The sequence below is a fragment of the Mytilus edulis genome, chromosome 10, assembly GCF_963676685.1.
Source record: "Mytilus edulis chromosome 10, xbMytEdul2.2, whole genome shotgun sequence".
NCBI classification, from domain to species: Eukaryota; Metazoa; Mollusca; class Bivalvia; order Mytilida; family Mytilidae; genus Mytilus; species Mytilus edulis.
Window position 1 is genome coordinate 21,167,255 of NC_092353.1, and position 24,826 is coordinate 21,192,080.

General features: G+C 31.2%; 1 protein-coding gene across 2 annotated transcripts; it reads right to left on the bottom strand.

Moving 5' to 3' along the window:
- Positions 1-694: 694 nt before the first annotated feature.
- LOC139490611 (17S U2 SnRNP complex component HTATSF1-like) lies at positions 695-20,479 on the bottom strand. 2 transcript variants are annotated; one of them, XM_071277502.1, is made up of 9 exons: positions 20,411-20,479; positions 15,702-15,854; positions 14,067-14,439; positions 13,165-13,367; positions 12,471-12,640; positions 11,640-11,742; positions 3,771-3,860; positions 1,123-1,478; positions 850-1,080 (listed from the first exon to the last, which is right to left on the bottom strand). In XM_071277502.1, exons 2-9 carry the CDS (start codon positions 15,843-15,845, stop codon positions 987-989), a joined length of 1,533 nt encoding a protein of 510 aa, XP_071133603.1. In that variant the 5' UTR covers positions 15,846-15,854; positions 20,411-20,479; the 3' UTR covers positions 850-986. The 2 variants fall into 2 exon arrangements, with proteins under 2 accessions (XP_071133602.1, XP_071133603.1); XM_071277501.1 differs by having other exon boundaries at positions 695-1,478.
- Between the last annotated feature and the right edge of the window lie 4,347 nt (positions 20,480-24,826).

Genomic DNA, 24,826 nt, shown 5'->3' on the forward strand with positions numbered 1-24,826 from the left:
CCATTCTCAGAAGACACTTCTGCTTCAAGTTACATTTTCACAGATTATCTCTATCAAGAAAAGCTAGACTTCAGACATGTGTCACTAAGAACCTGAATGTGAAACAATATAGGCATTGGAAAAATGAAATAACAAATAATTTATCATAATTATGAACTTTGATTTTAGCTTCTGTATATACAATTATTTCAACTGTTCTTTAAGCAGTCAAAATCTAGAAAACCATAGTTCATTTTATTTCAAGCTTTTTTGGGGGGCAGGGGGTAGCAATTCTCTATCTTTAGTTCTCTTTGTAGCGCTTAGTAGACAATTGTTTGTTTTTCATCTGTTTTTATTTTGGATATGGTGTTATCTGTTTCAGTTTGACTTATTCAGACACATTATTTTGTCTCTGAGCCATTCAGTCTTTGCTTATACTCCTAAGGCTTAATGCCACATGCTTAGCAGAGAAGCAACATATATCCTAATTTAAAGCCTTTGGTTCGACCTAGCTGGAGTTAAGACCTCTGACTTCTCACACTCAAGACAAGCATACCTAATCAATGTTCATTTAACTAAAGAGAAAAAGCCTCTATTCACCCTTTTCATACTAATGAAAAACATAATAACATGGCAACCAAATATAAACAACAATACTGTCGTAGTGATGTAGTCTTATGAAGATTTGTGCAATAACTAACTTCTGAAATTTCTAGAGTAGGTAAAAACTAGTTCAATTTTTAAAACTGACTATTCAGTAAAAATTATATCATCAACTTTGAAAAATCTTTACTAAAAAGAGATGTTTTTTTAATTTATTTCTGAAAATGAAAAATAACCAAGTTAAGCTTATGTCTATATATACTACTCTCCTAAACATGGAACAACCTGGAACAGTTTAAAACTTAGTAAGTTGATACAACATGTATCTATATACATATACTATATCCAGATAGTATAGTTATCCATTTCTATAGTAAATATCGTTTCAGGATATCAATTTCAATTCAGCTAATTTTATCTTGTTCAGAAACAGATGAGATTTTATCAGATGTCACAACATTGCTAGAGTTATTTCCCTTGTCTACTTCAGCTACTGAGGTGAGAGTGGAATTATCTCCCTTGTCTACTTCAGCTATTGAGGTTAGACTGGAATTATCTCCCTTTTCTACATCAGCTATTGAGGTGAGACTATCTTGTGAGGTTTGTATTTCCTGACTACTATCTACAGGAGCTTTACTTTCAGCACTTTCAGCACTTGTATTTGTTATATTATTGCTACTTTGAGACTGTTCGTCCTTTTCTAAGAATTCTCCCCATTTTTTCAGTCTTTCGTCCCTTTCAGCTTCTGATTCCTCAATGTCATATTTAGTTTTTCCATCCCAAGCTTCTGCTGTGATTTTTTTCTTGGCAAACCATCGACCATTGAGTAGTTTTATTACTTCATCAGCTTCACATGGTGTTTTCATTGTGACAGTTATAACTCCATCGGGATGGTTCTAAAAGAACAAATTTATAACATATCATTTCTATTGTATTTACAGCAACATACTTTTTATACTGTTTTGTCAACATATCAGCTCCATCAGTTAAAAATCAACATAATGCATGTGCACATACATATACATGTATAAGACATTATGCATGTGCGCATGTGCACATACATATACATGTATAAGACATTAGGCATGTGCACATACATATACATGTATAAGACATTAGGCACGTGCACATACATATACATGTATAAGACATTAGGCACGTGCACATACATATACATGTATAAGACATTAGGCACGTGCACATACATATACATGTATAAGACATTAGGCACGTGCACATACATATACATGTATAAGACATTAGGCACGTGCACATACATATACATGTATAAGACATTAGGCACGTGCACATACATATACATGTATAAGACATTAGGCACGTGCACATACATATACATGTATAAGACATTAGGCACGTGTACATACATATACATGTATAAGACATTATGCACGTGTACATACATATACATGTATAAGACATTATGCTTGGCACATACATATACATGTATAAGACATTATGCACGTGCACATACATATACATGTATAAGACATTATGCACGTGCACATACATATCCATGTATAAGACATTATGCACGTGCACATACATGTACATGTATAAGACATTATGCATGTGCACATACATGTCCATGTATAAGACATTATGCATGTGCACATACATGTCCATGTATAAGACTTGGATTGGTTTTGGAAAATTCAAATATGTAATAAATAAATGATGAATTTTGGTCTGTTTTGTAGGGTTCTTTAATTAGACTTCGTAGACTTTGCATAGAGATTTTTCAATCCAAAATAGGATAACAGATGTATTGATATTTATCTACATTTTCTATCCAACTCAACTCATATCTTTAGACATACAAATTAATAAAACCCATCAGTATTATTTGATCAATATGTAATAGTCATTCAAAAGTATCATTTCTTTTTTTTTTTTTTATCTTTGTCACACTATTCATTCTCTACTTTACTAATTAATAATTGACTCAATACTCCAGCAGAGTTATCTAACTATTATTTCTGTACATCATGTATCTCTTAGACAATATCCATTCTCTTTTTTTACTGATGAATTTATAAGTAAATGCTAGTGATCAAAAGGTTTTAACTAATCTAGTACTGTTAACTACCAGATTCAAGCTGTGTACATCTTAATACAAGAACAAACATTTTTTTTTTACACGTCTAAAATTGCTTTTATTACTTTGTATTGGAAAAATACCAAAAGTTATTAATTGCTCCTAAATCAGTAAAACATTTAAATAACTGCTGTAATAGTGTATTTGCCAATTCCATAATTAGCCTGTAATTAAAGATCCATACCTACAAGTTGTTTCCCATAGGAGGAAAGTACTTTCACATTGCCAATGAAAAGCAACTGGAACAAGCATGTGTCAATAGTACACAGATGCCCCACTAGCACTATCATTTTCGATGTTCAGTGGACAGTTAAATAAGGGTAAAACTCTAATTTTGCATAAAAATTAGAAATTATATCATAAGGAACATTGTACTAAGTTTCAAGTTGATTGGACTTCAACTTCATCAAAAACTATGTTCATCATTAATTTTAACCTGAAGCTGGACAGACATACGAATAGAAGGACGCACAGACTGAAAAACATAATGCCCATAAATGGGGCATAAAAATAGTTAAATATCAGGGAAAGAAATTCTATCTGGAAAACTAAAACAGAACATTGCTACATTAGTATAAAAACAGATTATTTGCAAATAATAAATTAAAAACCACAGCCTGTGTTAAAAAAAATACAGATTCATCTTATTTGACAGATAGAGGAAGAATCATCCTGATCATGTACACAATATTTATTTGCATGAGTAAAAAGAAATTTAAATATCTAATTTCCTTCAGGCTTGTATACAGATTTTGTCAAATAAATGTTTCCCTCTATATATCTGATTCATTGATTGTTGGTTGTGTAATGTCCAGTAGCAAATATTGTGTAAATGTTCATGTACAGTTTAAAGTATTAAAACCATAAAAAACTATTTAATAAAATAACATTTCTAATATATTTCTATCCTAGGAAATGTCATTGTATATATTATTATCTAATTTTCTTCAGTCAAATCTATCTGTTAATCGCACAATTCATTTACTTGTATATTTTGGATTCCAAAAATTTGAAAGTATACATATATATATAAGTATTACTAAAAAGAAAACCATCCTGATTTCAAACTTACATCATAAAGCCTGATATTTTTCACCTCCCCTAACTTGGAGCATTCTGTTCTTGTATCGTCTCTCAGTTCATTGATTAGCAAAGGATCAACCTGAAATAAAACAAAAATGTTCTTATGTTAGGGGTACATGTATATGTTATACAGTAAATAAGTCTTCAATTATGTCTAAACAAGAAATTGCTGATTCATGCCCATTTTCTATTTATAGACTTGAAGTATTATTGAGGTATTAGCTAGAGCATCTCTAGATATCACTAGGATAATTAAGTTCTTTTGTTGTAGACTAGTCCAGTCTAGAAAACCTTTGAATACACAAATATAATCAGACCCTTTTTTAAAGAATAATTTATTTTTTTTTCAAATAAAAAAGATTCTATTTATTGTTTCACTGACAATGTTAGTCATCCACTTAAAGTCATAAGAAACCTCAAATTAAAAAAAATAATGCATATGTTTTTTTATAACTCAATGGATAGTTTTCATTATAAAACATATGTACATATACTTTTTTCTGAAGAAAATTCTTTAATTTGTTCATATTTAGAAGAAGTTTGCTTTATGTTAATTGCTTCCTCCAAAACACTTCGGCTCCAAAACACGAACTTTAATTACCTGCCATATTTTCACAACAACACTGACCAATTGAAAAAAAAATTGACGATTATACGAAAATCCTGCACAGAAGACTAAGTTTATGATGTTTGTATGCATTGGTACAAGAATTGGAATGACATTATTTTTCACCGGTCACTTGTTTCATATGACTTAAAGGTCAACAGAATCAATGCTAAAACTTGGCCTTTTAACTTATTTTATTTGAACATCACTGATGAGTCTATTGTATCATAGGGTGCATCTGGCTAACACAATCTTAAGTCTGGTATCCATGATGACTTTATCTGTAACAAAACAAAAGCCGTTTTCAAAAATTTTTGAAAATGTTCAACTTCTTGAATGGCAGAAAAAATATGTGTTGCTAAATCTATTTAATCTATTTAGTGTTTATAGAAATAATGGCATTAGGTGACCTGGACTAATTATCTCGACTATGACTTGACCTGACATTAAAATGATTTTAAATTTAATTGGCTTTAAATTGAGAGTGGAAATTCAGAATTTGTCAAAATGACAACAACCCGTCCAAAGAGCAGAAAACAGCCTTTGGGATGAAAGAATAATACAACAAATATCAATGGAAGAGACTTAAAGCTGCTGTAATTTATATGCTTGTACAACATGCATCTCTATCAAAGTCTTAAAATTTGAAATCTGAATAATCTAAATTTTTAGTAGTTAAATGTCTTCAGGTAGCCAATAATAACAACTAAAAATAAAAGTACATAGAATTCTTCCATTTTACAATATATCTTGACTTTCTCTAGGAAATTTACATCTCTGTTTGTTGTTTTACAATAAGATTACATAAGCAGTTCTTTGTAGTTTAATAAAGCTATAAATCTCAGCAGAAAATGTGTATTCCCTACTGATCATCCATTAAGATCAAGAAAGATAAAAATTCTTCTATATATTCGAAATATAGTTTTATCCATTTACTTAATTAGTTATAAGAATGTCAATTTCTCTTTCAAAATGCAACTCATCATGAGCTAACTGTGCAACTGCAATTTGTATAGAGGGTTCAGATTAAATAAAATATGCATAAATGTATGCGTTTATTGAAGATCAAAAGGATTTTAACGGTGTCCTGAATGTAAAATGACTACAAAAAATTCACTTCTAAAAGGTTTTCTTCAAAATAGGTCTAAAAAATTTCAAAAAATAAAATCAAATGCATATGATTCGGATTTATGAAATTATATATTTTAATAAAACAGTTATTGAAAATGTTATATTTTTCTTTCTTGAATGCATTTTCTCGTACTTATTTCAAAATTTCTCACCAAAACGTAGACCAAGTATTGACCTTTTCCACAATTTTTCGTAATTTAATTTATCTTCTAAGAGTCTGAGAAAAGTCACAACATGAAAAAGGACGAATAAACAACTCTTTCACAATATCCAGACAAAAAACAGGTCAAATTTTTATATTATGCAGTAATATGTATATAATAAAGTTATGAAAACTTCCTTTTAAACTAATCTTGCAATAGCATACAGCTTGTATAAACACTTAAATCAAGTGTAATTACTTTCTTCACAAATGACAAATTAGTTAACTTAAGGGTTCTTTATATTTGATATCAAAATGTTCCTACCAAACAAATTGGTTTTAAATTACTTTAAATTACTTTCAATATGTAAGAAAAAGTAAGCTCATTAGCTATAAATATCAGTACAATAGTGTATAATATTTCCTAGAGACATTGTAATGTAATTTGGCCTCAAATGTTTCACAGACTTTTCTATTTTAGTGCATAATTTATTCATAATAACATAAGAACCTTCTTGTTTGATAAACATTATAATAAAATGATTATTTTGGCCTTAAAGATTCCAGAGTCTTTTTATCTGGTCGAATTGTTTTGAAATATTGTGAATTCTGTTTTGTCAAATATTTCTCTTGAACCTGTACATATAAAAACTTCAGAACACATTCATATCTTCATTTTTTAAATAATTGGATATTGTAATTAGGTTTCCACTCTCCAATTTTTTTGGGTTTTTTTTTTATAAACATTTTTATATTGTTTTTTTCTATCACAGTAGAAGGCTGTTTAGACTGAAATTATCTTCCATATCATAATATAAACATTAAATAATGTCAGTACAGCATGTTTATTTCATAAATTATGTAATTAAAACATCAGAGAAAAAATGTAAGAAAACATATCACAATTTGTTTTTCAAAGTCTCTACCATTTGTTGATGGCAATTACAGACAGCAAGGGACCGTGTTGGACACGTGGAATCATGTAAAATATGATATAAAATATGTACCGTAGACATACCATACATTACGTATACAAACAAACTACATCAACTACATCATGTACAAATTCCAATGCTAGTAGTTTATATTATTAAAACATCACTAAGCCTCTAGCAGACCCATTACACTAACATATAAAAAATGACAAAAAGAATTCTTGTAGAAGTTGCATTTTTCATTACAAAATTGCACTACATAAAATATTTTTTCTGTTCAGATTTATTATGTTTTTTATTAATTCTTTTATGAGGTAAAACATCTTTTGCTACAATATTTTTATCATAACAGTTTAAAAGATACTCCTTTTAACATAAAATAAAAGTAAAATTTGCCATGTATATTAGAATTTAGTACAATTTTAATGTTGCAAGTTAAGTCTTATTTCATTAGTGGAGGTAATGACAACCAAAATGTTTAAACATGTATAAACACTTTTTATGGCCTCACAAGTATGGTTTTCTACCCAGACCAATATAATCTGAAGTGTTTATGAAATACTTGATCTGGACATAAATTATAAGTTCAAAAATAACTGAATCAGACAAAAAAAAGCTTCTATTTGCCTTGTGATTCTCTCCAGTTTTGCTGCTAAATCCTGTAAAATGGAAATAGTTTCTTGAGGGTGTATTTTCAGTATTTTCAACAACAACAAAAATCCCTCATATTTTTTTTTTTTTACGTACAACAGATTGGGGGAGAAAAAAGAATAAAATCTAAGAATCAGCCTTTGTCCTTCATTTCAAGAAATGTTACCTCTGCAAAAATAATTCATTTCAGTATGTGCCAATAGACCACTTCTGATTCTTAACAATGATTGTGTATGTTAATTAATGCAAGGGTATCTGATACCTGAAGTACTTGTGTATGTCTCAATAGTTTATTGACAAGACATTTCTAATTATCCAATGGGTAACAGTAGTCAAATATTGTTCATAAAACAACTTCAGTGTCAAGTGATACTTCACGTACACTTAAAACACTCTAAACTGGAATCTGATGGTACAACATTGGCAGTATTTTTGGAATTCCTATCTTTGAGAGACATTAGAAATGTCTTATTAACACAGATTCATAACAATTCCTGTATATTTAGTTGATATAGAACCAGGAGTGCCCAATAAACACCTACTATAACCTAAAGTCCTAGTCCTAGCTTACTGGAGTGAAGATCCAATAAACACCTACTATAACCTAAAGTCCTAGTCTTAAAATTTAGAATGGAAAATGGGAATGTGTCAAAGAGACAACAACCCGACCATAGAACAGACAACAGCAGAAGGTCACCAACAGGTCTTCAATGCATCGCGAAATTCCCGCATATGGAGGCGTCCTTTAATTTACTAAAGTGAAGATCTAATAAACACCTACTACATGTATAACCTAGAGTCCTAGTCCTAATTTACAGGAGTATAGATAAAAATTCACCTTCCTTAAACTTCTATCACACAAAGATATATATTTGGTTGCACAATTTGTGTATAATTTGCAGCAGGTTTTGATTTTCAGAAGTTATCAAAAAATTTATAATGGGAACACATTTATCATTGATATAATAAATGGTTAAGAATCACTACTTAAATCATATAATTTATAAGAATCATTTCACTTATAATACTTTTGTCTTTTTACAGGGTATCATCTAACTAATATTAATTCGTTAAGGCATTTAGTAGCTGATAATTATTATTTTGAAATTACGGTAAGTTCATGTTTTAAATTCATTAAATATAAGGAAAAATTTGAAAACATTTTTTATTTTTATTCGTGGACAAAAATTGGAACATCCCTGATAATTTTCAAATAGCCAGTTGATAGCTCAAACTGTTGAATATATGAAATTTATTTTTTTCTGCATATTCAATAGACATCTTTGTAATTCACATGTGAAATACAACCTAGGTAATCATGTGACCTGTATTAAAGGGATGAAGGATAATTTACGTTAAATATTTGATGGTAAGAAGAAGGATACAAAGAACAAACATTTGAGTTTTTGCTAAAACAGTAAAATACTGTCAAAATTACCTTGTTGCTGTACCATATATCATATTGGTTTTTCATCTATAGTTTTATACATAAATCAGGCCAATAAGTTTCTTGTTAAATTGTTTTACATTTGTCAATTTGCAGCCTTTTTATAGTTTACTTTGCCATAGGGTTTTGCTCACTGCTGAAGTCTGTATGGTGAACCATAGGTGCTAACATCTACTTCATTTGGTATCTGGGCATCAATCTTAGGAACAGATAAACATGTATTCTCTTATGGTTGTGGCCTGTTATCTATTTCTTGCAAGAAGAGATATTTCTAGTATCACCATAACCAACATAATTTCTATAAATGAATGGGGAATGTTTTTATGGGTCACATATGTGTCCACTGTCCCCACTTGCATATAACATTATAAAGGAACATAACTCAAGGACAGTAAAAGTGACCCTACTCAAATTAGTACTTGATCTGAATTTTGTGGTAATAAGCATCATGTATAAGTTTTATAAAATTTGGTTGAGGCAAACTCAAGTTAGAGAACAGAAACGACAAATTCAGCATTTTTTTCAATTTGTAAAGGGGCATTACTCTAGAACAATAAAAGTGACCCCATCAAAATTCAAACTTGATCTGTGTTTTGTGGTAATAAGCATTGTGCATAAGTTTCAGAACATTTGGTTCAGGCAAACTAAAGTTAGAGAACAGGCTGAATATTTCCATGAGTAAAGGGGCATAACTCAAGAACAGTGAAAGTGATGCCATCAAAATTTAAATTTATCTGTATTTTAAAGTAATAAGCATTGTGTATAAGTTTCATAACATTTGGTTGTGGCAAACTAAAGTTAGAAAACAGAAACCAATTTTGGGACATACAAAATAACATAAAGGAGTAGGTTCAGTAAGACCCCTTTTTGGCCCCAAAATATAGCAGTTTTACAAAATTGTGAAAATGTAATATTTAAGCTATTTACTGGAAAGTAGAATGCTTCTGCTACATAAATATGGGCTGTTTTTGACAATACAATGCACATATATCGGGTACTAGCATCATTAAGTCATGCTAAATTACTGAAATCTTCACAATTTTAGCTTTTTAGTTAAATTTTAGACGGTTTCGGTCTTAAATGAAAGTGGCTGCATTCGTGTTCATTCATGATATTGAAATGTACCGTAAGTTGTATTTGATGATAATACATAACATATATAAAGGTTGAGGATGAACACGGATGCGGCCACTTTCATTTTTGACAAAAAACATCTGAAAAGTGAATCAATTGAAATAGACACTTAAGTGTTTAAAAAGTGTCCAACATCTTTCTTCGATGAACCTGAAATTTGAGGCCAAAATCAGCCCTTACCAGACCTACTCCTTTCTGAGAGACAAGAGAAAAACTTAAAGACCCTTCACTACGGCAGGGACAGTATAAAAATAGTAACCTTCACCTTTGACCCACTTATATTTGTACTCACATTTTTTTAAACCATTTGTTTCAGATACAGAGAGGAAGATGAACAAAGAGATTGCTTTATGCTCCAATTTTTTTTAAGGGAGCTTTAAAAGAGAAAGCAAGAAATATCATGATGAGAGTTTTAGGAAGTTTATGATAAAATTATGTTACACATAAACTGAAGTCTACTTGCCATGTTTTATATATGACAACCAATCAATAGTTCAATCAACAAAATTAATAATGTAAAATTGCATGACAGCTGAACAAAATAATATTAATGTGTAGTTCTAAACTGATTCATGTGTAGAAGTAACAGTCCATGTTCAGCAGTCTCTCTCTTTAATAGTACTGTGGTTCTTATATTTACTTTAAAACATTTAAAAAATATAAAGACACTGTTGTCTTTTATACACAAATTTTAATAAATCATGTTCTTTTTACAACTCAGTTTCTAATTTTATCTAGTTATGAATTTCTTTGAAACATTTCACTGGTATCATAGAATATGCACATAGACATTTTAATATTTTTCCGTAATTCTGGTGAGTTATACATTCATTGAAGTGTGATGGACTCTTCATATGTGAAAATGTTCTGTTTTCAATTTCAGTGGAGAAGGGGAGATAATTGCATCTATTTTTAATTAAAAGGTTAAATAAACTGTTGATACAGTGATATGTATTGCCTCTTTGTATATTTGAAAGTAAAATAATGATGTTTAAATTTTAATACCAATACTTATTTCATAATTTTTTTTCAATTTTTAGGGACCAGATAGTAGTTCTTATAGTACATAATTTTTAATTGATTAATCTAAACAAGAAAGAATGTGTTGTCACATTCAGCACTACATATTTGTAATTCAAAGTACAAGAAAACATGAAGCAACTATCTGACAGATCCAAAAAGTGCACATACATAACAACTCATCTCTGTTGAAGTGCTGACCAAAAATGAAGCCGTTCTGCTTAGAATTTCTGACCAAAATGTGTGACAAAAACAAAAGTGTATTCAACATATTGAAAAATTCAGAGTATTGGCATCAGGAAGTTGTATATGACAGATCTAAAAATTTCTCCCAGTTCCTTATTCCTCTGTTAACCTGCTGACCAAATATAAAGTCAATCTGTTTAATAGTTCCTATGATAATGAATAGTGTGGTGAAAATATTTGTCAGATGTATCGATGGACAAACTAACAAGGTGATTAAATCCCCCCTCCCCCTCCACCAAGATAAGATTCCATGAAACCATAGGCAATCTGTAATTTCAGTGATTGATTGTTCTACAAAATATTTCTGTAGAAAAATTGCTGTATAATCTATTTATTTGGCTACCAATCACCTTGAAATCAACAAATGATAAGACTTTCCTATAAGGTTACATTTGAAGAATAACAAAATTGAGAATTTGTTTACTTTAAAAAAAAATTTACAAAATGATAGAAAATGGAATTTCATGCAATACAAATTCATATTTTCAAAAATTCTGTTTTGCCATAGGTTTTAGAAAACTCATGATATAATATATGTCACTAACCTCAAATTCTTTTGGACTAAACATATTCTTTAATACAACTACTTTTTCATTCTTAGGTCTTGTAGCAGGTTCTAACTTCTTTTCAGGTCTCCAGTCAAACAGTCTAAGAATTAAATTATTAGGAATTACTGCAATATTTATTTTAAATCTCACAAGAGTACTTATATTCTAAATATTTAAAAATAAACTACAATTGATGGAACAAAGTCTTTAATGTATAGTTGCAGCGAAAATTTCTAAAAGTGTATATTCTGAAACTTGAGAAAGCAAATCACATCACTTTATGGATATTCACTACATGACCCATTTACTCATAATCTATGCCCTACATTTGCATAAATGTCAAACTAGTTATGAAAGTTAAGTTGGGGGTCTGAGAGAAAATTGAAACTGCCTGAATCTATTTATTTTTCTTGATAATCAAAAGAAACCTATTGTAAGGAAGACAACTCTTACTGTATAAGTTGTATAGCTTCTCTTATTTGTGTACATGATATGGTTACGTATTGAGTTTAATAACATTGTTTCATTGAAATTCTTCATAAATTATTTTTTTTAATTTACAGAAATAATTTGGAATTAAATCTTCTAAAAATTTTAGGAAAAATTATAAAAATCCAACAAATATATGGTTAACTTACCAACAAAAAAAAGCATAAACTTTATAGTGTTGAAAACAAATGTGACATGAAAAAAGAACAAGTCATACTTCACTGTGAATACAGTTCTCCAAGTGAATGCTAAAAAAAATAATACTTAAATAAGTCCTTAACAAAATAAACATAATCCTATTTCTAACTTATATTTAGGACATAAGATAAATATAAATACTTTTTCTGCTTTTCCAGGAATTTTCTTTTCTGTTTGTTTGACAGCTTTTTCTTCTTTTTAGTAGGATCAAACTGTCCTTTGAGAGCAAACTGTGCCCTCTCTACATGGATAGTACTACCTCTTACGTCAGATCCATCTAAAAACTTCAGGGCTAACTCTACTGACTCTGTCTGTCAACACAAAATACAAATGGTGTGTAATACAAAGAAGTCAGATATTTGATAGATGTAATGGAAATTTTAGGCTAATGTGATTGGTACACATATTTCAAGAGGTATTACATAATCATTGACTATAAAAGATGAAACATATTTATATATAAGGATTTTATTTTTTTAATTTGCAATTCAAAAAAAAAATTACAATACTGTAAATTCAGAAATTACTGCATGCATTTCTGTGATTTGGTTATTTTAAACTAACATGTGATTCTAATATTTGCGATATTGATAAAATTTGTAAAAATGTGATATGAGAGTTTTAATTATTGTGATTACAAACCCTGTCACATTTTTCACAATAATAAGAATATTGCAATAATTACTGAATTTACAAAATTGTTTTTACATGTTCTATCTTTAAATATCATGTCAATAAACAATACTTGAAAGGGATTTTGAAAATACATTTGTGCTGATATTTTTTTACCCATAATTCATTGTTTTAACATTACTTGACTGTAAAATACTGGTACCTTTATATAACAACATCTGCCATCCCCTTTAGGATTACCATGCTCATTGAGGTAGAGTTTGAGTTTGGGTTGCTTCATAACTGGGTCAAACATCACTAGTCCACATCTATTCATCAAAGTTTTAAATTCCTCCTCTGTTACGTCTGAAGGCAATCCTGATACATAAACATTAGTGTTCTTATCTTCCTCAACCTCAAACCAGCCTACAATGAAATAATAGATTATTTGAAATTTCCTATTTTGTTATTGTTGGTTTGTTGCATTAAAAATCAAATCCATGAATGGTTGCCTAAATCTTACTTTGGATTGAAACTGCATGAGAACATTGGCCAATGCAATGCTAATATGGAAGTTCAACGTATTTTATGTGTAAGAATAATCACTATTTTCAAATTGCAAATATTTTTGAACATGTATACATACAATGTACAAAATATTGTTAGTTTTTTTGCCTAGAAAAAATTTCTTGATCACATACTTGTAACAAAAACATCTCCACCAAAAAGTAACATGTTATACCGTATGAACAAAAGTTTTAAGTTAGAAATATGTGAGGTAAAGGCTAACAATAGACTGTTTTATTTAATAATTTTCAAGTTATATAGGGCCAATAACCTTCAGTAAGTTACTGTTTTTTTTCTTTTCAATGACATCTATTTATAAGTTTTGGTAATTGTAAATTTTGAGAATTTAACTTGCACACGAGAAAAAAAATTGTACTAGATTATTCTCCCAAAAATTGTTTAGAGTATATCAAGCTATCATTACAACCATAACTTAAACAAACAAGATGGATGGCCAGCCTTGACTTTTTTTGTCATTGTATGATTGGCTGGTTAATAATCAGTGTATGGTTAAAAATTTCACCATAATATTTTTGTTCAATTATCAATTATAGGTACCTTCTTCACGTTTTGGTGGAGGATCAGGTTTTTCTCCTTTCTTTTTTCTTTTCTTTCCTTTTTGATTACCATCCTGACTTTCACTTTCACCTTGAACTTCTGCCTGAACTTCACCTTGCACCTCTTCTTGGTTGTAATAGCTATAATAATTAGCGTAATCTTCCCCATAGTAGTAAGCGTAATATTCATGATATCGTTTGGCATATTCTTCACTATTGACATCTAAACCTTCTAAGCTTGGAGCCCCTTTATCTTCAGACTCATCACCGTCTTCTTCCTGATTTTGGTCTGCACTTTGTTGATCTCCATTTTGTGGATCTGCTGAATGAGCACCATAAGTCATCTGATACTGGGCAATAAAATCCTCACTTATCTGTAAAATAAATCAAAATTGTTGTTGTCATAACTAGAAAAGGTACATGAACAGAAACCTCAAACGATATCAACTTTGATTATTAGAATGTTCAGAAAGCTAATTTACAACATGATTTTAAAACAAATGATTATTTTACACCAAATTGCTGAATTTGAAAGCACATGCTACCAAAATGTTCTGCTGCATTTAAACAACTAATTACATTTAGAATATACAATTTCTCTAATGATATTTTAAAATACATTGTAAACACCTGACAAATCCTGCTCCATGAGTCTGTGTTGATTGCTTAAGGTTATGTTTAGTAAACTTTGATCATGTTGATAATAAAACGCTGTTGTTAATTACTGTCAATTCAGAAATTATTGTGATATTTTTATAATTCAGAAAAATGCGACAGAGTTATAATCGCAATAATTTAAACTTGCATTTTGAAATTTTTCATATAATTTAAACAGGATTTTTTTTCAATATCCCAAAAATTAAAATTTCATTTAGTCTAAAATCGCAATAATTAATACACACAATAATTTCTGAATTTACAGTAGAAAGGAAAATTGATTAAAATATTTTTTGTCAATAGTACATGTATGTTATGGAGGATTTGTAATGATTGTAAACAAATTATGCATAGACGACTTAGTCTAATATATAAATACATGCATTGGTGCAATAATTCCTGTAACATTTTGATATCAAGAAACTTGTTTCATATGACCTTAAAGGTATTGACCAAAAGCATATTTTTAGTGTTGGGCTGCTTTCCTTACAAAATGTACTTGTCCATTCTCTCATACTTGATAAAACTCAAAAAAATATTAAAAGTACTTAAGAATTGAATGCTTCTTTTTGTAACTTCATTGGGGTGTAAAAGCGTTGACCGAAGTACATTTTGTATGAAGCACAGAAGCGCTACATTCTAAAAATGTGCGCACGGTCAACGCTGTTACAACCCTATGAAGTTACAAAAAGAAGCATTCAATACTTATATCGGTAATTACATTTTTTAGCTAGGATCATGAAAACATGAATTTTATCAATTTTTTATTTAATTCACCTGTGCACTTTATTGTGGGACCTCGTGTTATCATGAATGAAAAGTTTTATTGAGTAATGCAATTGCTTAAGGAATAACATGTGATGTGCAGTTAGCCAATCAGAATAACGTATTATAGTGAAACATACATGTAATGTAATTATATACACATGTTCTATGGAAAATATAAATCTACAATGCATTTATTATACAAAATGATTACTTTAGGGAACCATGCTTTTTTGGCCTCATCCCATTCGTACTCTGTTCCATCTTTGTCTTTGTATGTTTTATCTCTGCTCTCTTCTTCCTTTAGTTTCTGTATTTCTTCTTGTTTTAACTGTTCTTCAAAACCTATATCCTCCATACTGCCACCCTAAAAATCAAAAGTTAAGTATCAATCAGAATTTTATTGAAATTTAATAGAGACAATAAAAATATCATTACTGAAATTGCTGATATATCATGTAAAATGTATGTTGTTTATTAAAATCAACAATTTACAAACATCAAGTAAAAGACTAACATTTAAACGAATTCAGTTTTTACACGTTACAACAGACAACACAACAACGTCTAGCTAGTCCAAATAATTATGACGTCTTGAAAGGCTATTATATTTTTTTTCTTTGACGCCTAACATCAATGTAAGGAGTCAAAGAAAAAAAATATCTTCAAGACGTCATAATTATTTGGACTAAACAACATCATGCTTAGTTTGTATTTTGTGGTATTCATATATTTTCATCAAGAACATCATGTACAAGGATGTACTTGTAGGGTAACACGAATGACAGAATAACACGGTTATTATCCGAATAACACTTGAAATGACCGAATAGCACTTGAAATTTTAATATTAACACATGTTGGTGACTTTTAAACATTGATTATAAAATAATAATATAATATCGATGTATTTTATAACTTAACAAGAGTGCACACGCTGAAATGTCTCGCCTTCTTTACTAATCATTGATATTATGTTGATCAAGGTCAGTTGAACCATATACTAGGCAGACATGTACAGCTAACAATGCTTCCATACACCAAATATAGTTGACCTATTGCTTACAGTTTAAGAAAATAGACCAAAAAACAAAAACTTAACACTGATCAATGAACCGTGAAAACCAGGTCAAGGTCAAATAAAACCTGCACGACTGACATATAGATCATAAAATATTTCCAGACACCAAATATAGTTGACCTATGACATATAGCAGTGCTCTAGCTAGAAATCAAAAGGGGCAGGGTGCCAGTGGAGGGCAGGGCACTTTTTATGATAAGAAAAGGCATTTCAGCTTTTTACATCTAATATGAATCTGTTATTGTGTATTACTAATTTATCAATGTTTAGAACATGGATTGCTAAAAGTATAATTATCAAACAGAAATTGCAATATATTTTTTTTAATATGTTCAAAGACAGTTAATATCCTTAAGGTAACATTATTATGTTATTATATATTCAATTGGTTCTTTATTCCTTTTTTTGATACTAGATAATATTTTTAGAGCACAAATTTGTAAAAAGCTAAAACAGGGGAAGTAACTCCAAAATTAATTTCCAACACGTTTGCGTTAATTAAAAACTGTGCTTGTCGCTAACAAGTTGAGATGGAAGGCATTTCTGTGAAGGCATAGTTTTATTTTGATGACTTAAATTCAATTCTAAAGTCATGAAAGTCTTCATTTATACACTCTTCCATTGTGACTTGGAAATCGAAAATGCCGACCCAAGCTAAACACACTCGCTGACACATTCATCAAATGTATGACAAAAAGATACATTGTCCAAATTAAATTACCTAGATATTAACACCTTTGAAGTCTTTATCATTGTAATTGATTGCAATGACATGATTAACCTGGGGGCAATCACATAGGTGTCATATATATGTAATTAACTTGGAGATCAGAAATCATGAAACAAAAGGCAGTTTTACCAAAACGACACAAGAGAATTTTGGGAAAAGACGTCAGGGCAGAAGGGCGCGGATGAAGGCACCCAGGGCGCGGCTGAGGGCACCCAGGGCGCAGCGCCCTTCTATTTTGGGCTAGCGAGACCTCTGTATAGTATTAGATAAAAAGACCAAAACTCAAAAACTTAACTTTGACCACTGAACCATGAAAATGAGGTCAAGGTCAGATGACATCTGCCCGCTAGACATGTACACCTTACAATCATTCCATACAACAAATATAGTAAACCTATTGCATAAAGTATGAGAAAAACAGACCAAAACACAAAAACTTAACTATAACCACTGAACCATGAAAATGAGGTCAAGGTCAGATGACATCTGCCCGCTAGACATGTACACCTTACAATCATTCCATACAACAAATATAGTAAACCTATTGCATAAAGTATGAGAAAAACAGACCAAAACACAAAAACTTAACTATAACCACTGAACCATGAAAATGAGGTCAAGGTCAAATGACACCTGCCAGTTAGACATGTACACCTTACAGTCCTTCCATACACCGAATATACTAGACCTATTGCTTATAGTATCTGAGATATGGACTTGACCACCAAAACTTAACCTTGTTCACTGATCCATGAAATGAGGTCGAGGTCAACTGAAAACTGTCTGATGGGCATGAGGACCTTGCAAGGTACGCACATACTAAATATAGTTATCCTTTTACTTACAGTAAGAGAGAATTTAACATTACAAAAAATCTGAACTTTTTTTTCAAGTGGTCACTGAACCATGAAAATGAGGTCAAGGACAATGGACATGTGACTGACGGAAACTTCGTAACATGAGGCATCTATATACAAAATATGAAGCATCCAGGTCTTCCACCTTCTAAAATATATAGCATTTAAGAAGTGAGCTAACACCGCCGCCGCCGCCGGATCACTATCCCTATGTCGAGCTTTCTGCAACAAAAGTTGCAGGCTCAACAAAAATGATTTACAGAAAGCAGATAAGTTCATAAAGATCATTTTAAATTTAGTGTGTACATCGAACATGGCGGCCATTGTGATTATACTTATATTCTTCTAGTAGTCCAAGTTTGTTATAGTCCGATTTTGGGAGGCCGATTTATAATATGTTATAGGCCGAGTTTGTTTTAGTCCGATTTTGTTATAGGCCGAGATATCATGGATTTTGAGGAGCACAAGATTTCCACTAAAACTATTTTTGTAAAATTATGCAACTAAAAACATCTATCAATTCAACCAGTCTGTGAATAATATGGGGACGGAGTCCCAAATAACAGTAGAAAATTCAATAAAAAAAAAATACAGGAAAATTTCCCGAATTTTTCATTGTACTAATGAACTCAAAATCGTTCAATTTTTTTTGTCGTGTTTTGAAATCCCGGACCTGCGCAGAAATGTTCAATGTACTTCCTTTTTCCGGTCTCATTTGTATGAAACTTTGAGTAAAATATATATTTATCAGTCTAGTATAAAATAGGAAGGAACGCGCAATACCAATTTCATTTTTAATAATTCCTTGATATGAAAAAACGTTACCTGATGATAGCGTTTCTTTGTTTTACATTGCATATGACGTCATAATTTAAATAACGTCACAACTAAATCCCTAACAACAGAACCAAAATCGGAAACGTTACGGTATTTCCGTTTCTTTTTTTTAAACAAATATTTATCGTCGTGTCATATGTTTTCATATGTCATATGTTTTCGTATCAACCACATTTCGTCGGTTTCGACTGCATACGCGTACATTGTGGCATGTTTTTCTGTTTCTATATTTAGAACAACAACACCACTACAACTTGATATATTTAAAACATATTCAACGTCGCTTTTTAAAGACGTTAGAACAAATTAAATAAAACTGACCTATTTAGCCATTTTTATTTAATGTCAAAAATACGCATCACTAGAATAGTTGTGGAAAAAAATTCTGAAGGGTTAAAATAAAGTCCAGATATGTTTTTTGCAAGTCAGACACCGGATCTTCAAGACATATGACTGTCATGTGTTTTTTTGGCCGTTTTAATTACAAACCATCGAGTTAAAATTAGCAGGGTTCTTATATAAAATGGTTGTTCAAAATCCAACTATTCAATATTTCATTGACAATTTTTTTTTATACATCCTTGATACATGAAGATGAAAACAGTCTTAACTTTTTATATTTAATCATAAATTTTGAAAACTGCATTTTATTTTAGAAAAAATAATGTATTTTGTACAAACCAGGTGCCAATCTGAAAATTAATCAAAATCTAAAAATTTCATCACACGAAACACCAACCTTACACTATTTACTAGTAATTTTTAGTACTGAAAAGTATTTAATAACTTTTTTTATGATTCAAGCGATCACCAGAACCACGACTTTAGAAAAAATTTATTTCCGGATTTTGTAGTCATTTCCTGTCCGTGTACTGATCCAATTTTTATTTCATACAAAAACATATGACGCCGTTTTTTTGACATACAAAAATCGCAAAGTAATCGGAAACAGTAAAAAATCGTAGAAATCATTGACAAAAAAACTAGATACCTAAAATCAATCTACAGGACATGCTTTTTAAATCTGAGTATACACCTAAATAAAAACTCAACAGTAAAAACCGTAAGCAGTGAAAATTGTTATTAGTACGAAAACACATTACACGATGATAAGTTACAAAAAAATAATTCATACAGACTTCGTCCCCATTTACAGGTAATGCCTGCCTCATATTAAAAAAAAAGTGCGGTATGCCTTGGGCGTGAGGTCGAACGTGTGGGCTCAACATGTAGAGTGCGAGTGTGTTTTGGGATCGAACAGGCTCGATAAATTATTTCCCGCGGGGTCAGAAACAAGTCTTAGGGTGTAGAATAAGATCTATATATTTTTTCAGTTGTGTTCTACATAAAGTTTGTAGTTATTCAGTCACAATTAAAGGGGGAGTGGCAGTTGTTTTACTACGGTGTAGAGTACATACAAGAAATAAAAGTTTTTCCAAAAGTAAATTTTCTGGACGTTGTTTTGTGAAATTGCCTCCCCTTTTGACGTAAAGAAGATCTTTGATATAGCCTAGAATAAACGAGCAAATATAAACGTAAACAACAACGTACTCAGTACATGTTCTCAGTAAAGGCGGTATAAAGGAAAACCAAAGTATAATACATATTAGCTGAGACTACTATAACACATATGTGTTATAGAAGTCTCAGATATTAGATAACATTTCGATATACATATATGCATTTGATTTGCATTTTACTGGATTATGTCAGGATTTATATAGTGATTCTTATTCTGCAATATTATGAGATGGATAGTGTTTGAACTGAAAACTCGTATCCAAGGCTTGTAAGATATCAAGTGATTTTAGATTTTAAGTACGTTATTTGCGTGTTATATATGGAACAATTGCTTGCAAAATGAACAATGGAAAGTTTTTAGATTTTAAGATAACAAGGATAGTGTTTGAACAGTAAACGCTAATGCGAGGGCAGGAGTGTTATAAATGTACAATTGTTTGGCCTATGTGATATGGAGATATGAATTTAGTGAACCGGCTATGGACGATTGGACTGTGTAATATATAAAGTTAACTTCGTTTACATGGTGATGGATTAGTCCGCATGCTGTATATATGTTACTTTTATAAATTATAATAATTACGTATACTGATTTTATGAGTGCCCCGTGTGTAAGGGTTAGGGTGCAAATAAGGGTGCAAATAAGAAGTACGCTTTAGAAGCGAATCTCCTGCTAGAGGAGGAAGATAAAGACTAGGTAACAGGTAACGTACTGGTTAGCCCGTAAGGACCAGATATATATATGACATAATGTAGTCCCAGAAAAACACTGAAAGTTTATACAGTGGCGGATCCAGGGGGGGGGGGGTTCCGGGGGTGCCCACCCCCCTTTATTTTTGCCGATCAATGCATTTGTATCGGGACATATGTTTTGCACCCCCCCCCCCCCTTTACCCTGGGTTACCTGGGTTAGCACCCCCCCCTTTCGAAAATTCCTGCATCCGCCCCTGTTATACAGATAAGACTATTATAAAAGATACATTTTTACAAATTATTTCCCCAAAGGGAAAAAGGGGGATGTGTACAAAAAAATGACCATGTCACAAATTAAACATATAGTTGAGGTGGCCTCAGGGGTTGTCTCATCACGTTTCACCAGTCGATTTTTTTTGTCAGTCACGATTCACAGAAAATTAATTTACATGATCACGGATCACGAAAATATATATAAAAAAATCTGTAGAAAAACGGACCACGAAGAACGAAAAAAAACCATCAGGCCCCTCATAGTTACGATACTGTTATCTATATTGGCTAGAGCTGAGACTATAGTAGTCTCAGGCTAGAGGTATAGGGGAGGGTTGAGATCTCACAAAGTGACCGGCACGCTTAGCCCCACCGCAAGCAAGGAACCTCTTACTTTTGTAAATCTTGTATGATTTTTAATCTCAATTCATTTATAAATTTCGAAGTTAAGTATGACTTCCATTATCACTGAACTATAAAAAATACACAGTTTTGTTTAAGGTCGCCGAAGCACGTCTCTGGTGGGTGATTTTCTCGCTGTGTTATAGTCCCATTTGGTCGGTTTGTTGCTGCAGTCTCTTTGACACATTCCCCATTCCCATTCTCAATTTTATATAACAAAGGATGTATTCTATTTGCCGCGTGACATTTTTCATTACTACATTTGTACTTCTTTTTTCCTGTAAATTATCTTTATTTTGCTTAGACCCTTTATATGGCGGTAATTTTGAAATAAAGATTATACATTTATCAGTACAATGACATGTAATATATATATAATATATGATAAATAAATACATATTAATTTTTTTTTATATAAATAAGGCCGTTAGTTTTCTCGTTTGAATTGTTTTACATTGTCTTATCGGGGCCTTTATAGCTGACTATGCGGTATGTGCTTTGCTCATTGTTGAAGGCCGTACTGTGACCTATAGTTGTTAATGTCTGTGTCATTTTGGTCTCTTGTGGACAGTTGTCTCATTGGCAATCATACCACATCTTCTTTTTTATATAATAGATATTAGAAGATGTGGTATGGGTGCCAATGAGACAACTCTCCAACCAAGTCACAATTTGTAAAAGTAAACCATTATAGGTCAAAGTACAGTCTTCAACACGAAGCCCAAATGTAAAGTATGTGTCCTCTTGTATTACACTTATGTGCCTGAGGTTTGATTTTTAACATAAACTGAGACTACGATAACACAGTGTGAGTCAGCCTTTTCCCGCCATTGTTTAAACTCAAATATCTCGAAAAGTAGTTCTCTAATTTATATAATTTTTTGCTTATTTTGTTCCTTAACTAATGCTATTTCGAATTATAGTATCGTATCAATTTAAAATTCTTGATTTGTAAAAAGTAAATTGTAAAAAATGATGTGATTTTGATGTATCCAATTAGAATGATTCCTGAGAATCATAATCACCAAACTCATCTTCGCTAGCCAAGGGTTACGACCCACTTCCCTGGTGGAGAGGAGGGAAGTGAATCGTAACCCTTGGCTAGCGACATACATAAGTGTGACAATGGCCACGGAACTGCTTGAGAAATCTAGTATGCAATCATAAAAAATCCATAGACTCGGAGTTATAGTGGCAGTTGAAGAGTTAACACTTATTAATGGTAAGCGTGGAATTACCTGCGAGATCCAATATTACAAACAATTAAGAACCTACTAACCACAAATGGGAATGTGCGAGTAGAAGATCTCACATGTGAAATGACAATTCAAGTATTAATGGACATTATAAAAATACAAAAGATATACAGAATCACATCTCATTCTGACCTGATATCTCAAATAGAATTCCAATCAAGAAGACTAGTATTCCTCATACACAACGCACGATATCAACTGGTGACGAAAGACCAAGCAAAGAAAAAGGCTGCCTGAGAGTGAGGGTAAGGATAGGAGGACAGCAATGTTTCCAGTTTTTGGAGAAAAAAATAATTTGTTTTTGATTCTCAGAAAAAAAAATGTGTTTGTTTCCCCCTCAGCTTACATCCTTAGAGTATCAACAAAGAAAAAACAAATACATTTTTATTGCAACATGCATGGTCATATCTTAGAACAAGTTCAATCTGCAAAATATTTAGGCATTACACTTTCTTCAGACCTCAAATGGAACAAACATATTCAACAATCAGCAGCAAAAGCAAACCAATCATTAGCATTCATCAGACGTAATCTAAAAATAAATTCTAAATTAGTTAAGGAAAGAGCATACCAAACAATAGTTAGACCAAAATTAGAATACTGCTGTACAGTTTGGGATCCATACACCTCAGAAAACATATATAAGTTGGAACAAGTACAAAGAAGAGCTGCAAGATATACTTGCAACAGATATCACAATACCAGCAGTGTATCTGAAATGATAGAACATCTAAAATGGCAATCCTTACAAGAACGCAGACTAAAAACCAGACTCCAAATGTTGCACAAAGTCATCAACAATGAAATTGCAATACTATCGCAAGATATACTCATAAAAAGCCAGTCTAAAACAAGAACTACCCATCAACAGACATACAGACAACTTCAGTGTAATAAAGACACCTTTAAATTTTCTTTTTTCAGCCAAACAATCAAAGATTGGAACAAATTACCACCCGATATCTCAAACCAAACCACTACAGACAACTTTAAGGATGCACTCACTCATGAGGTGCTCCTTAAAACATACTTTCATCTGAACTTAATGTGCTTATTGTTTTTATCTTATAGTTATAAAAAAAATATATATAAAAAATGTAAAAATTGAAACTAAAAAAATTGTAAATTTCATAAATAAATAAAAGTAATAAAAAAAAATGAAATTAACTTAAAGCGACCTCATACAGGCATGCGCCGGAAAGTAATCCTCAAAAAGTTGATGGTATTCCGTAACTAAAGAAGAAGCTGCCACTATATGTAATGCTAAAATTGAAAGAAAAAAAATGTTTTCGACTTGTCGCGAAAAAAAAATCCATAGCCCCCCCCCCCCCCCCCCAGAAAATCAAATGGTTGCTGCCTAAGAAAAACATTGCTAGGTTTGCATTTCTAAAGATATGCGGTTGCTAGCCTACACTCGGGGATGATTAAGTTACATAATGAATTTAATGTCGCGACCACTTTGAAGCAGTTAAAAAGGTAATACCCAACTAGAATGGTGACTCATGCAAATGTGTATTGCCTAACAAGATTTTTCATGAACGTTCTTTACAATATTTTATCAATTTTGCATTGCTTAGTTTTTATATGCTAAATGTTTAACAGTGCTTATTCATTAAAATTTGTGCATGTATTGTCTCGCTTGCTAATACTTGCATATCATAGCATATTTTGTTTGCTTTGTAGTACTTG